The sequence below is a fragment of the Temnothorax longispinosus genome, chromosome 9, assembly GCF_030848805.1.
Source record: "Temnothorax longispinosus isolate EJ_2023e chromosome 9, Tlon_JGU_v1, whole genome shotgun sequence".
Taxonomy (NCBI): domain Eukaryota; kingdom Metazoa; phylum Arthropoda; class Insecta; order Hymenoptera; family Formicidae; genus Temnothorax; species Temnothorax longispinosus.
In genome coordinates, this window is record NC_092366.1 from 183,296 (window position 1) to 199,187 (window position 15,892).

Sequence of the window (15,892 nt, forward strand, 5' to 3'; positions counted from 1 at the left end):
CGCGCGCGTACCTTATGTAAAAATATATCTCTCTCTCTCTCTCCCTCTCCCTCTCTCTCTTTATATATATATATATATATATATTTTGTAGAAAATTTAACGATCTACAAAAAAGGTCTCTTATGTTTTTTTCATCTCAATTTTTTTTAATTTACAAAAGTCCACATTTTAGGTTGAGATAGTTGTAATATTTGCGAAAAAAAAATTATTCCACTCGATGGACGTCGTCACACTATGCAATTTTTCGGAGAAAAACCACGTCCTTATTTTTAAGGAGATGGCGAACGAGAGGGAGAGAATAAAATCAAGATCCAACAAAAGTTTTTTAAGTAGTTGAGTAGAGACTTTACCTTTTTTAAAATAAAAACAACGTTTCAAATACTATTTTTCGCGGAGATACGCTTATTTGAAATTATGCGAACGTTTTATATGACGTGAGTGTTGCGATAATTTTTTTAACGAGTGCAGTATATATGTATACATAATGCGTCATAAAAGATAACGAGATTGATCTTTTTTAACGCAACGTGGTAATCAACGTAAATTAAACTCATTGACAGTCGGAAAATTTGGAAAAGTTTATAGCTCTGCAGAGATCAATAAATTTTTATCGCTTATTTTACTTATTTAATGTACTTTTGGTCTACTTTGTACGTGAGATTTCGTAATTTTGAGATTTTGTACGTGAGATTGGATTCTCATACACGTATCACTTTTCGATTTTCTATTTTCTATCGTCATCAATCGCAGGTTGTGCCAACCGTCGAATCCGTATCGAAAGCGGGAGTCTACGGTAAGTGAGACTACCACTACGACAGTGATAGGCCTGAATTCCACCACGATGTTCCTCGATAAATCCAAAAGAGTTATTTCGGAGGATCTGAACGAGTGAGACAAGATTCACGAGAGAGAGAAGTTTCAACGTGGAACAAATCCCATTGCGTTGTCACAATATTGCAGATATTACATCGTCGGCGTCCGTAGACTGGTAGACTGTGTTGTTTACAAATGGCGGGCACTTGCAGCCATGCAGCATTGTATGAAAATTGTCACGATCCGCCACACGCTTTCTCCGAGATTCGGCTTTTCTCGCTTCAAGGAGAATATGTATATAACTTGCTATAATAATAATAATTCAATGACATTAATTTACACGAAAGAAATATCCTCGATACTCTAATCTTCCTCGATATTTTCATATCTCGCCAAAAGTCTCACATATCAATATGCAGTCCCGCCTTGCTGTGGTCTTGTTGGATTACCATATATCACAAGCGAAAAATTATATGAATTTTATCTTTGGCACTCGCATATGCCCATGTTGCCAATTTTTTATCGACAATATCAATATAGCGTAAAAAAGCCAAAGATTCTTTTTTTTATCCTATGGATTACGAAATAATCTTGTGCTAAAAATCTTGATTAATTAATTGTCACAAAATCCATCTTTCTTGAAAATATAAAGCATATGTAGATTGCATTGCACATTTATTTACTGATACAGAAAAAACTAAAATACTTTTTAAACATTTACTGATTTATACATGAACGCGTTACGGTTAAAAAACAAATTTCGATGTTAATTTTTACGTAAGTGCAAGAATAAAAGATCCGCGTAGCGCTTAAATGTTTCGCCTTTGACTTGATAATTCAATATAATCGCAGAAAAAACTGAGTGTGTGTGTGTGTGTGTTTCTGGGTGTGCGTGTGTGTGTGTTATATATATATCACACACACACACAGAGTGTTTCCCAAGTACAAAAAATTAAAGGGAATATTTCGTTGCTTATTTTCGGAAGAAAAGATTCTACAAACTACATAATACCCTAAACTGCATCGTTTTCAAAATACAGGGTGTCACAGTTGTGAAAAAAATATAAAAATTTCGAAAATCTGGAAAACGTTTAAAGATATTTTATTCAAATTTGGTATGCATACATGTGATCATATTAAGAACCATTTTCCAGTACCGATAAAATCGGTTTTAGATCCATTAAAGGCGTGCGCCTATCTTTGACAACGTGTATTTTGAAAACGAAGCAATTTAGGGCATATGTTTATAGGGCTTCTTCCTAAAATAAGCCACGAAATATCTCCTTCAATTTTTTGTACTTACTTAGGAAACATCCTATATAATGTACTCTATATATGTATATGTTATTACATGTATAACGTCAGAATCTCAATTATATAACTCCAAAGAACTACTTAGATACAGAATTAAGAGAAATCACGACAAGAATTTCTTTTGTAAAACAGAATGTTAAATTACAAATTGTACATATCGCTTGACATTACTATATAATAATTTCCGTTATTGTTGTTGCAAGTACAACTCGGACGAGTTTCGTAACGCTATTGGTACGTATCGCTTGGCTTTTCGCATTGTGAACGCTGAATGAGATATGACAGCAACTAAAAGTAAGATGATCGTACGTAATTTTACTCTCTATCGCTATTTTTTCACTCAACGTTAAACACCCGAAGATTATTTATAAATTTCATGATAAATATTTCTGTTGGAAGCTTTTTGTACGTAAACCATGCTAGACATATCGGCACTTTTGCGTGTCGATAGAAATTAATTTTTCTGTCTCTCTCTCTCTCCCCCCCCCCCGCCTTCCCCTCCCCTTCCATCCTCACTCTTTCTCTTTCTCATTGATGGAGAAATTTTAAAATTTCTTTTTCCCAAAAGATTATAATCATCTAATAAGGGAACATTGCATACACGTTTACAGCAAATGATGCTGAAATAGATAAAATAGATAGAATAGATAAAATAGTATATTAAAATAGTTATTGCCGTGAACGTACTCGAATGAGAACGTAATTAATCAAATAAGCTGGAATCTAACAAATCGACGATAATATTGTCGATACTTGCTTCCATCAAGTAATACATAGGCATAAGTTTATATGTAAAGGTGGGGCAAACCATAACGGAAACAAAAATGTATGTTTATTAAAATTGAATTTATAACAATTGTAACAAAATACTTACCTGTGTTCAAATTCAAGTATACATATTGTTCGCAAATATGGCTTGTTCTCATATATGACCTGATGTTTGCGCAATACGTATATTGCGTTTTAAGTTTAATCATCTGCTCTAGCGTGCGTTGGCAAAAGAGACGGGTGTACTTTACGTGTGTATATGTGAACACACTTCCTCTTCCGACGTGCATAATTTATTATAATTTATTGCAAATAAAAAAATAAACCCTAAACGATTTACATACATTCATACGATATCTTTTTCTCTTTTTTTCTCAAATATTGACACGTGGTTAAGAAACATTGCGCGCGCGCAATGCACACATAAACAGATCCGTGAAAATAATATAGGCTTATATTATTCGTAAAACTATACGCGCTTCGCTACATATCTTTGGACAGTGTAATATTTAATGTTAATATATAAAATTCGATCTTCAAGAATGTGCTAATTCTGAGTTTTACATTTTACACATACTCATACATAAGCAGATTGTAATGTGTGTACGTACACTAATGTTCAACAAAAAAAGCACAAAAACGGAACTTGTATAGCGGTAGTTTTTTGGGCGCTGATTCCGTTTGCCAACGTGCTCCATCACGTCACAATTGTGAGAAATTTACAGTTAAAGTTGCAAAAATAGGCTATTTTAGCATTTTGGCATATTGGTTAATAAACCACGATATGTAACGTGTTGGAGGAGTGTAGTTGTAATCAAAGTTGAGTATGTTGTTGGGACTTTTAGTTCTTAAAAGGAATTAATTGCGTCGATTATGGTTGGAAAGATATCAATGTTTAACGTAAAATCTATCGCATCAAAGTTGCGACCATTAAAAGGATCTGTGAAATATTTTTAAATTGGGTTATTCAAACTTGAGGGTTTTTCAAGTCGTTGAAGGCTGATGAGCTGATGTCAAAGTGAATCAATTGAAAATGACAGAGTCAATATGGCAGATATTGAAATCGGCAATAAATGTGGTCGAGTTTTTACCTTTAATATCCGCCAACTCTACCATTTGTATCAACTTTGATATCAGATTAATTTTCAGCAACCTGAAAAACCCTAAAGTTTGAATAATATAATTAACGCAATAGAGACTCTACGTCAATCTTTTTAACCATAATGGACACGACAACGTCTTTCAAGGGTTTCTTTCAAGGGTTGAAAGTCCCAACGACATGATTAATTTTACGTGCACGTAAATTTCCCCAACGCGTCACACACATATCATATAATTGTGTTGTAATAATATACCAAAATACACTTAACGAGCCCATATTTTGTAACTTTAATTGTAAAGTTCTTAAACGTGTGACGCGATAGAACAATATGACGAACGGGATCGTATTCAGCATCTAAAAAAATACCGGATCCCACACAAGTTTCGTTCTTGTGCTCGAAAAAAAGTACGTTTTCGTTGAACAGTGTTATCGTCTAAAGTATTTCACAGAGATATTCCGCTATGTACAATGAAATAAATCCGACCACTTTGTGTTTGTTTATAAAAACTTGTATCAAATTTCTTCTCGTATAAACTTTAATTTTCTGAGCACCGTTTCTCTCTCACAGTGTGTATGAAATACGCATATTATAATAGCAGTATTGCATCAACACAGTTATTCGATAATCTATTCTATTTAATCCTTGAATACTAAAAACTAATGAAATATCAAGTTGGTTAAATTAGAAAAATATGGTTACACGTTTAAAATTTCCAATAATTGTGCGTATACACACACACACACACACACGCACGCACACACGCACGCGCGCGCGTATGTATATATTTTTTATATCCTATTTCAAAGTATTAAAATTTATGTCTTTTAAAATATTTCTGCACGATTTTACAAAATTAAATCAACCATTTAAAAAATAGATTAAAAAATATTTTCCGTTTAAATACCACAATGTGTATGTGCTCTTAAAAATATAAATATTAGTTTTGCTGTTGGCATCAAAATTAGACAAAATTTATTAGAAAAATATTGGTAAAATTATCAAGTATTCTAGGATAAAATAGACATGTATCTTTAATAAGCAGGACTTGTCGTGCAATGGATCTTTATTATTGTTTGCGTAATTAATTACCCATTCTCTCTCTCTCTCAAACTAAATCTTAGTAGCATTATGCTATTGCAGCACATAAATGTAAAAAGAAATTTCAAAAAGATTATTTATATACATGTTTCTTTATGTTACGCTACCGCGACGTATACAAGAAATTAGATTGGTTGTGAGGTCGCAAAATGCAATATAATACTAGTCCAATAAGTAAAATATCACAATAATAAAATGCAACAATTCTTTTTACATAAATATTATAATTTTTTACAATATTAAAATATCATCAACTTTTTTGACGTAATATCAATTTATAAAAAAACTGCTAAGCTAATTTCGTGTGTACACGTATAGTATAAAAAATGTACGTGTATTTATTATTATTATTATATAAATATAATTTTACGACCGAAAGTATCAAATCTATGACCTCATTTAATACTATAGTAAATTCTTTGTTTTACGTATTTGAAACTGCGAAGATAATCTTTTTACATGTAAATAATTTAGATTATTCTTAAAACGTTTAATTCGAAAAACAATATAAATATACTATAAAAAAAAACAATGTATATAAGGCTGTTTTTTTTTTAACTTTAACATTTACGTAAATCCCTTTGATAACGTGTTTAACAAAGCAGCTGGTGAAATAATTCTTTACATTGTTAATATAGATGTTAATAATTAGAGATTATTAAAGGTAGCAACCTTTTAATTTTTTTTTTAATCAAACGTACGCAACTTGTATAAAGAAAGGCGTGTGGACTTGCGCATTCTGCATTTCACGATTTCAATTTTGCGTACGATGTATATTAGAACAAAGACATGGAAAATGTTCTCTATAACATAAAGAAAATATTTTAAATAATTTTGAACTAAAAAGAAAATGGAGTAGATATTCAAGTAACTCGAGAAAAATAATTTCTTATCTTTAAGATGCAAATAAATCGCATGGAATGTACGTGTCTGAGGAAACGATACTCTCCAAAATTATAAACAACGTTGATTGAGTACTTTCCACTTGTATATGACTTTTAACGATGCTTATATCTTCGTTTTGAATTGTTTCGAGTCAGTCACTCTACCGTAATGATTGTGAAAAACACATGTCATATGTTGTGACACTGATGTGTTCCAAATAAAGTGTTCTGAATAGCTTAAAAATACGCAAAATACTACGTTGTTTTCATTTAATTTGTAACAGCAATATAACACGTGATTTGATAACATATAATAAATTGGTTTGTGATTTCAATTATATATATTCCAGATATATTTGCATACATATAAATACACTCTAAAGACAATATTTCATGTACGTTAGAAAATAGATATTGATTTACGTTTGCTTTTTTCTTTCTATCTTTTAGTTTCGTGCCTATGCAAAATTAATCAATTTGAGATATCGAGAGAAAAGGCGAGGCACCACAGCGATACAAAAAGTAAATGGAAAGCACTCATTAACTATATTAAGAAATTCTTACACATGTCTGCTAACGTGACAACTGCATTCGCGATATCGGATGTGACCATATTTTTTTTCCTCATTTCTTTTAATGAGATAAGAGCTAACAATATTTTGTACAAGTTTTATGATACAAATATATTAAGATAATCCAGTTTATATACCGTACATTGTATAATTTAGAGTTACAAGTCCTCGGCGAGGACTTGATTCTTTCTCGTACAAGGCAATATCCTTTCCCTTTAATGGCATAAAAAAAAATTTTTGTCGGTTTCTTTTCTTTCTAGTACGCCTTATCCTGTACTGGGAGAAATTAAAATCTACACGCTTACGACGCCTCTCCCCTCCTCCTGTACAGGCACAATATATTCTTTACTTCTATTCATTTTGGCGATATCAACCGCGCGAGGTGTCTTCATGGTTCTGATATTTTGGTTTGCCATGAGTGAAAGGCAGATACCTATACTTGATCATATGCTGCAAATAAAAAAAGACCGTTAATTAAACGTCTGAATCTAAAATAAAAAATAACGTAGATTAAATAAATTTTTAGTTGGAGTAAACGAGAGTTTATCGACCACCACGTCCCGCCAATCTTTCCCGAACGTATTTCACGAAAAACGTTTATTTACAGGATGCGTTTAACTTAAGCGTGGGAAGCCTTCCCAAATTTTTTTTTTTTTAAATAATCTTTTACCTTATCTTATTCTATACAATACCATTAGATCCGTACGCATATAACTCTTTAGCGTTATTGTTAGACGTAAAATAAAAAATACCAGGTAAAATTAAAAGCAACGAGTAAAAAAAAGAGTGTATCTCTCACGTTCTTACCTTTATTTGCCGCTTCATTGTGATACAGAACAGTGTTATGAAATACATAACAAGTATCGGCCAGAATACTGGTATGTTAAAGCAATCGAATAAGGTGGATATCATGGCAATTATCGTAGATTTTGTTACTGAGTACCAAAATTTAAATTCAGGTAATCTTCTAATAAACGGCCTGAACTCCTCGTTTGATCTTGTAGGTAACTCTGGTCCTTCCGCATCTGCAATTTTATATCAAGTTGACGTTCATCTTTTTAGGTAACTCTGTGGTCATGTTAAACCAAAAAAATATATATATGTATATAAAGTTCTTATCTTTAACGTGCATAAATTCACGTTCACGCTATAGACGTTCTAATTCAATGTTACGCTGTACGTCTACAAGTTTTTATCAACTCATCACACTTTTGTACGATTCTATACGCGTCTATGCTATACGCTATGTTTATTTCAATGTATACGTTATAGAACACGTGTACGGAAAAAATATTTAGACCGTGCAGTCTAGTATAAAACGTTTACCATCAAAATCCATGGCAGGATCAATTTTTGGAGTAAGGAATGCTATGAATAAATTGAGGTGATAAATTCCTAGAGCGTACGTGACGATATACCACCCCTGTAAATGCGAAAGTGTCGATTTATATATAGCGTGGTATAATATAACTGTAAAAAATCGAGCTTGCACACATTAATAGAGTACATCATACTTGAGAGATAAATACACGTAGAATAAAAAGTACTAATAGGACGAAAGCAAATGTCCATCGTGATATTACATGAGGAGTCCATAGATCTAGGTATCTTTGATATATCTGCAACGAAAAAGAAATTTTATAGATTATATAATGCGCACAAGAATAGAGTGAAATAGAATAGAGCGTGAGTGGAAAATATACAAATAAAAACGAGCGTCTAAACGAGAAGGTTGTCAAAATAGACATCGGCCAGGTAAAAACAGCGTGCAAGAGGCAAGTTGTAAAAATGATGTTTATGAATATTCATTAGTGTTTACGTTTATCTCATAGCACGCGCTAATACTCGGTTCAAGTAGTACTTTGATAGAAGAAAATAAAGCGGAACAGATATGCGTCACGTAAGGTATAAACTGTTTATTCGATCACGTTGAAACTGATATTAACCTGTGATATTCTTATTATCCCTTGACTGAAAACATTTTTTCTCACTGGACCACCCAAATCTTCATCCTGCATCATTTTCTCTCGCTGCAAATAAAAAGACCTTGATGCAATGTTAACGTAATACGAACCAAAGCCAGCTTTGTAAAATTTTATTTATAGAAAAGAACCTTGTTACACATATATGTACAAATGGTAAACCTACATAACGAACGTTTAAGAAACGTACGTTACACATCACGTAACATTTGTCTGTGTGCACCGTCAACGTCCTTTTCAAACATGTATTTTTTCTTTTTTATAGAAATGGTCAAGTCTTTATCAAGCGTGTCCACGGAATCTTTATGTCTACATACATGTGTCAAATATACGTTCTCATAACGTTGTAATATTAAATGTGAATATTTATAGCAACTATACGTGTTTCAAATCCGTCGTAAGGCTGAGAGTAAAAACGAAAGCGTAGAGTGACACGTCTTTCCAGAGATTTACCACGAAATAGGGTTTCTGTCTTGCGCGACGTCAAGGTTGGGAACGAGTTTATTGAACGACGAGTTTACGCAGAGACAGCAGATACAACAGAGGTAACAGAGACACGTGCAGACTACGCTATCTCAACTCGCTATCTAAAAGTCGAGAAAGAAAACTGTCGTCGTAAGGTGTTGATTAAATTTTCGCATGTATATCGCGCGCGAGAGAGAGAGAGAGAGAGAGAGAAAAAAAGCAGCGAGACAGGTCGTCTCTCGTCTCTCGACGTTTCGGGCGAGACAGGGCACTGATGGCACGGCAAGTGCTACGTTACCCTAACCTAACCTCCCGCATTTATACTAACGATGAAATATCGGACGATCTCGCATCGCGTACGTATTTACCTGCGATCCTTTTTTACGCCGTCTTTTCCACCGCACGCAACACCTGCGTCGAATATTTTCTTTAAAAAAAAATGTATATATAACACGTCACAACATTAATGACATACTACTAGACGTTCCACATAGAATGTCGCCAGACGCCAGTTGCGTTGCAGAGTGCAGAACAGGCGGAATTTTACAAGGGAATGACGAGCCACGAGGAAGGCGGCGCCGTGAGCCGCGAGTGCTGATGATCTGCAGTCGACAGCCGCAGTCAGCAACTCAGCACGGAGCATAGCCAATGAGCGCTGCCGCTGAGGTGCAGGTACTGACTGCACCTACACCTCTTAAGGTGCCTTTTCATTGACGCTAGAAACCAGCGGCAGCGTCAAGAAAATGTAGTGGGGGAAGAAGTTCAGACTTCAGACCGTCACAACTTTTTAGCGTACCGCAAAATTCAACAGAACTTCTTCCCCCACTACATTTTCTTGACGCTGCCGCTGGTTTCTAGCGTCAGTGGCTGCGTTCAGCCGAACCTCTGCTTAGCGAAGCGAAAGGTAGCAATTAAGTGTAATTGGTTGGATCCAAAGGTAAGAACCAATCACATTCAGTTGCTACCTTTCGGCTGGACACGGCCAATGAAATTACGACCCCTTGTTCGCCGAGCGAACGGTGGTGGCGCTAGCATCGCAGTTCGTTTCCGGTATATACCGGCGCATGTATACGTCGCTGTTGTCGTCGTCGTCATCGACGGCGCAGACGGCGCTGTTTAATTTTTATCGGCGCCCGTTCCGCAGGTTCCGCTTCTCTGCGACACTGTCAAGTGTCACTTCACAAGGCTGCACAGGTCGCGAGGTCGAGACCTGCCGGCTGCCACTCTCTCGCAGTCTCGCATCATCTCGCCGATTTCTCTTTGCGCCTTGCGCCTGCGAGTCTGCGGTTTGACGCCGGAAGTGCACGGTGCACGGTTCACGGTTCATTGTCGTCGACGTGCGTCTTTGCTCTTTGTCGGAGCGTAGGAAAATGGCGACTGCCGTGCCGTCGCGATTCGCCGTCCTCAGCATCGAGGACGACGATTACAAGCCGAAGAAGACGCCGAAGAACGCGACGGCAACCAAGACCAACGCTAAGAATAAGGGCGACAAGTCGAAGCAGCAGCAACAGCCGCAACAGCAGCAGCCGAACAAAAAAAAGCAGAACAAAGTACGACGTGTGCGCCCATCGTTGCGTTTTGTTTTTGATTAGCCGGCGGAACGGCCGGAAGCCGGAGCGCGTCAGCCGGAATCCGGATCGTCGCGGCGCGGCGGGAAATCGCGACGTTTCAAATTCTTTCGACAAGGGTTATCATGACCTTTTTTTTCCTTCGTTTTAGGGAAAAAAGAAGAAAACGAATAACGATGACCAGCAGTGGGAACAGTGGAAGCAAAAAGATACGATGGTAAAATTAGAATTTTTCACCGACGTATGTAAGATTTATTTATCAGATGGCTCTTTTCTAATTTTATTGCTGAAACTTGTCACTTGTTCGAATATGTGTCTTACAAAGTATTTTGCGCTATTTTCTAGTTTGTTATTTACTTAGAGAGTTAACTACAAGATGTACGATGAAAATTTTGAATCAATTTTAAGTCTGAAATTTTATCTCGATATAGAGAGTGCAAGAGATTTAAGATTATTTTTATTTTTCCATTTGTTTGTAATATTTGGTAATTTCTATATATATATATATGTATATAAAACTTAATTTGTGTTTATAATTTTTTGTCCTTACGTTAAATTCACGTATGATTACCTTAAGGCTGTCGAGGAAACGTTCGAGCAAGAACTGCACCAAGCCATCCTGCTATCGAAATTGGCGTACGAAGAACACGTGGTTAGCGTAGCAAAAAATGACAAAGAGCAAGAACAAAATAAAAAATCTGGTAAAAAGTCGAAAAAGGCAACTATGTCGTTGGAAGAATTTAATAGCATGGGAACAAGTGTGACGGTAGCACCGTTAACAACGGAGCCTGCTCCGGATAAGTCGAGAGGTATGCGTTTGTCAAATAGCTTGAGAATGAACAGAAGACGTGTATTATTAATGTGAAAAACCAATTTTTAACCGATAAACTGATCACGTGTTTGTCTTTTGCAGAAGTAGATGCGGAATTCTTTGAAAGGATAGAGAAGGAGACGAAAGAAGAGATAACAAAGGGAAAAGAGAAGGACATATTGAAGGCCAGATCAAATAAAATCGACGATGATATAACGTTTGCGCAGTTAAGACTGGAGATAGAGAACCGAGATGAAATAATCAGCCAACTGAGGACCGAGGTGCATACGCTGAAAGAAGAGTTGACACAAGTTAAAGAGAGAAATAAAAAACTTTATCAGATATTGTCACACGGCGAGAGTAAGTATCACATTTCTACGGTATATATCGATCTCGATATACATTAGTGGTACGTGGAAACTTTCGTTATTTGCAACTGTCTCTTTTTCTTTTAGTGAAGGATAAAGCGTCGGTATTGGCTGAAGTAGCAAAATTACAAGAGATACGAGACGAACTAACATCCGAGGTAGCTTCTTTGCACGCTCAACTGGAACAAGAAAGATCTAAAACACGTACATCTAGTGTAGATGTAAAAACATCTAAACAAACTGTACGTTCGATACGTTGTTTTATCGATTTTTCTGGAAATGTATTAGACACGTTTGTGCTTATCGCATCTTACATATTTCAGAACAAGAAGAGGCCGGCCAGTGAAAATGCCTAATTCATTTTTCACGAAAACGTACCATTGTGATCACGTAATTTTAATAACGGTGCATATTGATTAAGTATCAGTTTCAAAAGAAGGAACGTTATATATGCAAAGAGAAATTTTAATTTCTCTTGCATATGCAACATACGTTGTATTTGCTCGTAAAAATAAGTTTAAGATACGCCAGATAGCAGTTAGCTCGATCGTTCCGCGAATGTATATTTTGAAAGTAGACGTACAGCCTACAGTGTTGATAGTTTTTCATTTTTGTTTTTTAGAAAACCGTAGTTTTATTTCTTTTCTCTTAGTAAGTTCGATAAGTTTTTTAAATTTAAAAATACGTTAAAGAAACCTCTGAAATAATGTTCGCTAAAGCTCTTCCATAAGATTTCGTAATGTATCATCTTCCGAATTTGTGTATTACACAGCCATGTGAATATAAATGATATAAATATATTCACATACCACACACACACACACATACACACACGCGCGCGCGCGCGCGCATACATGTATGTATGTTGATTGATTATATATACAACTTAAAATATTTTGTAATAAAATGTATATTCTACACAATACTATGTGTTAATCATTAATCACTTTCGTTTCTTTTACATTTTTGTATGCGTGTATTAATATACAACTGTCTAATTGGTGTAACAAATTTAACATTATTTAATGAGTAAAGAAAAACTTGTTCATTATTTATTTAACAAGCGTTACGCTATCTCATTGTGTAATTTTTTATAATTGCGTAGAACTGACTTTCTTCATAAATCTTAATTTTTTACCTTGTCCGATATATATCTTTATTTAATTCAAAAATCAAACTTTAATAATATTTGTGTATTTTAAATTTCCACTCCAAGGTATTATTAATATCTGAGATTAGGAGTCGTCTTATATTTTTCTACGTTACCGAAATATATTTAGTGCTACGAGTTAAATTTGTTGAACATCGCAAAATTCAAATTAAAAAAAAAAAAAGACTACTCGTTTGTAACTTTTGTGGTAAAAACTATACGAGTTTTATTAATAAGCGTAATGTGACGTTCCACATTAATGTCCCAATTTTCGAATTCGGACAATTTTGTTTCTGCCCTATGTAATCATCGTCATCTACTCATCTCCATCTACCAATTTCCAGTCTTTTCAACGATTCCAGTGGGCGGCGCTACGCCCATTCGCTACGATACTAAGCTTCATCCGGATTATACGTGCGGTTGCGCATTTTTATGGATATTTTTTTGTTCACTTTTTCTGCCTCGAGTTATTCCGCGTGAATTTTTTTCGAGCTCGCTCCCGGCAACTTCAACATGCAGTTTGATACGTTACACCTCACGTTCCGATTCTTTCTTTCTTTTTTCCCCTCTTTTTTGTACAGCTTTGCCCGCTATGGGAAGTCTAATCAACCGAATTTAAAAGAATTATATATGAAATAGGGGTAGAAAAGACTGAAAAATATAATAAAATTAGAAATAGATAGATATCTCCAAATTTGCGGAAGTTAATATGTTCAGAGTGTTCTAAAATGTCGAAATATTGCATTAAAATCGCTTGTCCGTACGTATATATGTGTATGTGCAGATTTGATGTCCGTGTTTACTGTAACTTCCGCAAATTTGAAGATATCGATCTATTTCTAATTTTATTATATTTCTCAGTCTTTTCTACCCCTATTTTATATATAATTCTTTTAAATTCGGTTGATTAGACTTAGCTTTATATGCGATCAAAATTATGGATCTTTGGGGGATCACCGCCCGTCGGCATTCGCAGCTACCTCTCGTTCTCGTTGGCTAGCATTATGAAATAGCATTTTATAATTTTATTTATCGTCTAATCACATTTGAGAGAGCATGCCTCGCATTAAAGAATACATAACAATATTAAAATAAACGTATTTCTCGAGATTTATTTAGTGTCGCGTGTGATATTTCGGAGCTCCGACTTTGTCGTCCAACGCCGCCCGTCGGCATTCGCAGCTACCTCTCTCTCGTTGGCTAGCATTATGAAATAGCATTTTATAATTATTTATCGTCTAATCACATTCGAGAGAGAGCATGCCTCGCATTAAAGGATACATAACAATATTAAAATAAACGTATTTCTCAAGATTTATTTAGTGTCGCGTGTGATATTTCGGAGCTCCGACTTTGTCGTCCAACGCCGCGCCCGTCGGCATTCGCAGCTACCTCTCTCTCGTTGGCTAGCATTATGAAATAGCATTTTATAATTATTTATCGTCTAATCACATTCGAGAGAGCATGCCTCGCATTAAAGAATACATAACAATATTAAAATAAACGTATTTCTCGAGATTTATTTGCAGCCAACGCCGCCTGTATTATTCGCAGCTATAACCTTTTTCTTGTTATCTAGCATTATGCAGCAACATTTTAAAACTCTTTAGCGTCTAATTACATCTGGGAGAGCAAGTCTGGCATTAAAGCATACATAACAATGTTAAAATGAATATATTTCTCGAGATATGTCTCAGTGTCGTTCGTAGCATTTCGGATCGTCTACCTTCTCGCCGAGCGCAAGCGACGGCATTCGTAGTTTCCTTTTTTTCGTTGGCTAGCATTATGCAGAAGCATTTTATAACTCTTTATCGTTTATTCTTGTTCGAGAGAGCATGCCTCACGTTAAAGGACACATAACGATGATAAGATGAACATATTTCTTGAGATTAGTCGTGTCGTTCGTCGCATTTCGGGCCGTCTACCTAATTTCCGCCGAGCGCGAGCGACGGTATTCGTAGCTTCCTTTTTTTCGTTGGCTAGCATTATGCAGAGGCATTTTATAACTCTTTATCGTTTATTCTTGTTCGAGAGAGCATGCCTCACGTTAAAGGACACATAACGATGATAAGATGAACATATTTCTTGAGATTAGGCGTGTCGTTCGTCGCATTTCGGGCCGTCTACCTAATTTCCGCCGAGCGCGAGCGACGGTATTCGTAGCTTCCTTTTTTTCGTTGGCTAGCATTATGCAGAGGCATTTTATAACTCTTTATCGTTTATTCTTGTTCGAGAGAGCATGCCTCACGTTAAAGGACACATAACGATGATAAGATGAACATATTTCTTGAGATTAGGCGTGTCGTTCGTCGCATTTCGGGCCGTCTACCTAATTCCCGCCGAGCGCGAGCGACGGCATTCGTAGCTTCCTTTTTTTAGTTGGCTAGCATTATGCAGAGGCATTTTATAACTCTTTATCGTTTATTCTTGTTCGAGAGAGCATGCCTCACGTTAAAGGACACATAACGATGATAAGATGAACATATTTCTTGAGATTAGGCGTGTCGTTCGTCCAGTTATAGCTGACGTTATAGGAGCGAAAAGGTTAATGCAAAGCATATTATCTAGTAATAATTAATTTAACGATAAGAAGCTTTAGAATATTTTTTAATAACGGTGATTCCCCCATGAAAGAGATGAAGCAATAAACTCCGACATATACAGTACTGGACGATTCACGAGACATATTTTTATGTTCATAATGTCAATTAAGTATCCTTTAATGCAAAGTATGCATTCTTCTGATAATTTCAACAAGAAAGAGTTTCAAAAATAAATTATTTTATGACGTCAAGAAAAACGTCAGCTCAGATTTCCGACAGACGACGCTGCATGAATAATCTTAAGAAACATCTGTAGAAACATCTTTATACTTGTAATATCTTGTATTTGGAAATGGGAACGAAAAGCAAAATAGATGATAGAATGTTTTAGAATGCTGTCAAAATGGTGATTGACGAGAGAAACAGAGCTCCGAATTCTCTGCTGTTATATGT

The 15,892-nt window shown here is 35.5% G+C and overlaps 3 protein-coding genes across 13 annotated transcripts in view; 2 read left to right on the plus strand and 1 right to left on the minus strand.

Annotated features, from left to right (window-relative positions):
* The window catches only part of Dh44-r1 (Diuretic hormone 44 receptor 1), a 42,087-nt gene extending 38,624 nt beyond the window's left edge, over positions 1-3,463 (plus strand). For all 8 annotated transcript variants that reach the window (XM_071788485.1, XM_071788487.1, XM_071788491.1 and 5 more), the window contains one exon: positions 751-3,463. In XM_071788485.1, the coding sequence (XP_071644586.1) occupies positions 751-892 (142 nt within the window). In that variant the 3' untranslated portion in view covers positions 893-3,463. The remainder of the gene's footprint in view (positions 1-750) is intronic.
* A 2,835-nt stretch (positions 3,464-6,298) lies between these two features.
* Positions 6,299-9,657, minus strand: LOC139819276 (protein RER1). 3 transcript variants are annotated; one of them, XM_071788502.1, is made up of 7 exons: positions 9,368-9,614; positions 8,988-9,121; positions 8,499-8,582; positions 8,067-8,171; positions 7,879-7,975; positions 7,360-7,577; positions 6,299-7,002 (listed from the first exon to the last, which is right to left on the minus strand). In XM_071788502.1, the coding sequence occupies exons 3-7, from the start codon at positions 8,571-8,573 to the stop codon at positions 6,922-6,924; spliced, it is 576 nt and encodes a 191-aa protein (XP_071644603.1). In that variant the 5' UTR covers positions 8,574-8,582; positions 8,988-9,121; positions 9,368-9,614; the 3' UTR covers positions 6,299-6,921. The 3 variants fall into 3 exon arrangements, with proteins under 3 accessions (XP_071644603.1, XP_071644601.1, XP_071644602.1); XM_071788500.1 differs by lacking the exon at positions 8,988-9,121 and having other exon boundaries at positions 9,475-9,657; XM_071788501.1 differs by lacking the exon at positions 8,988-9,121.
* A 403-nt stretch (positions 9,658-10,060) lies between these two features.
* LOC139819273 (G kinase-anchoring protein 1) lies at positions 10,061-12,669 on the plus strand. 2 transcript variants are annotated; one of them, XM_071788495.1, is made up of 6 exons: positions 10,061-10,549; positions 10,719-10,808; positions 11,145-11,376; positions 11,481-11,738; positions 11,834-11,988; positions 12,070-12,669. In XM_071788495.1, exons 1-6 carry the CDS (start codon positions 10,370-10,372, stop codon positions 12,100-12,102), a joined length of 948 nt encoding a protein of 315 aa, XP_071644596.1. In that variant the 5' UTR covers positions 10,061-10,369; the 3' UTR covers positions 12,103-12,669. The 2 variants fall into 2 exon arrangements, with proteins under 2 accessions (XP_071644596.1, XP_071644597.1); XM_071788496.1 differs by having other exon boundaries at positions 10,064-10,549; positions 10,719-10,784.
* The last annotated feature ends 3,223 nt before the right edge of the window (positions 12,670-15,892 follow it).

Excerpts from the sequence above, each read along its gene's own strand:
- LOC139819276 (XM_071788500.1), bottom strand. The coding sequence starts at position 9,642 with ATGCTCCGTGCTGAGTTGCTGACTGCGGCTGTCGACTGCAGATCATCA. Across the intron at positions 8,172-8,498 it reads GGATAATAAGAATATCACAG|ATATATCAAAGATACCTAGA; the intron begins GTTAATATCAGT and ends TTTTCGTTGCAG. Across the intron at positions 7,976-8,066 it reads TACGTGTATTTATCTCTCAA|GGGTGGTATATCGTCACGTA; the intron begins GTATGATGTACT and ends TCGCATTTACAG.
- LOC139819273 (XM_071788495.1), top strand. The coding sequence starts at position 10,370 with ATGGCGACTGCCGTGCCGTCGCGATTCGCCGTCCTCAGCATCGAGGAC. Across the intron at positions 10,550-10,718 it reads ACAAAAAAAAGCAGAACAAA|GGAAAAAAGAAGAAAACGAA; the intron begins GTACGACGTGTG and ends CCTTCGTTTTAG. Across the intron at positions 11,739-11,833 it reads GATATTGTCACACGGCGAGA|TGAAGGATAAAGCGTCGGTA; the intron begins GTAAGTATCACA and ends TTTTTCTTTTAG.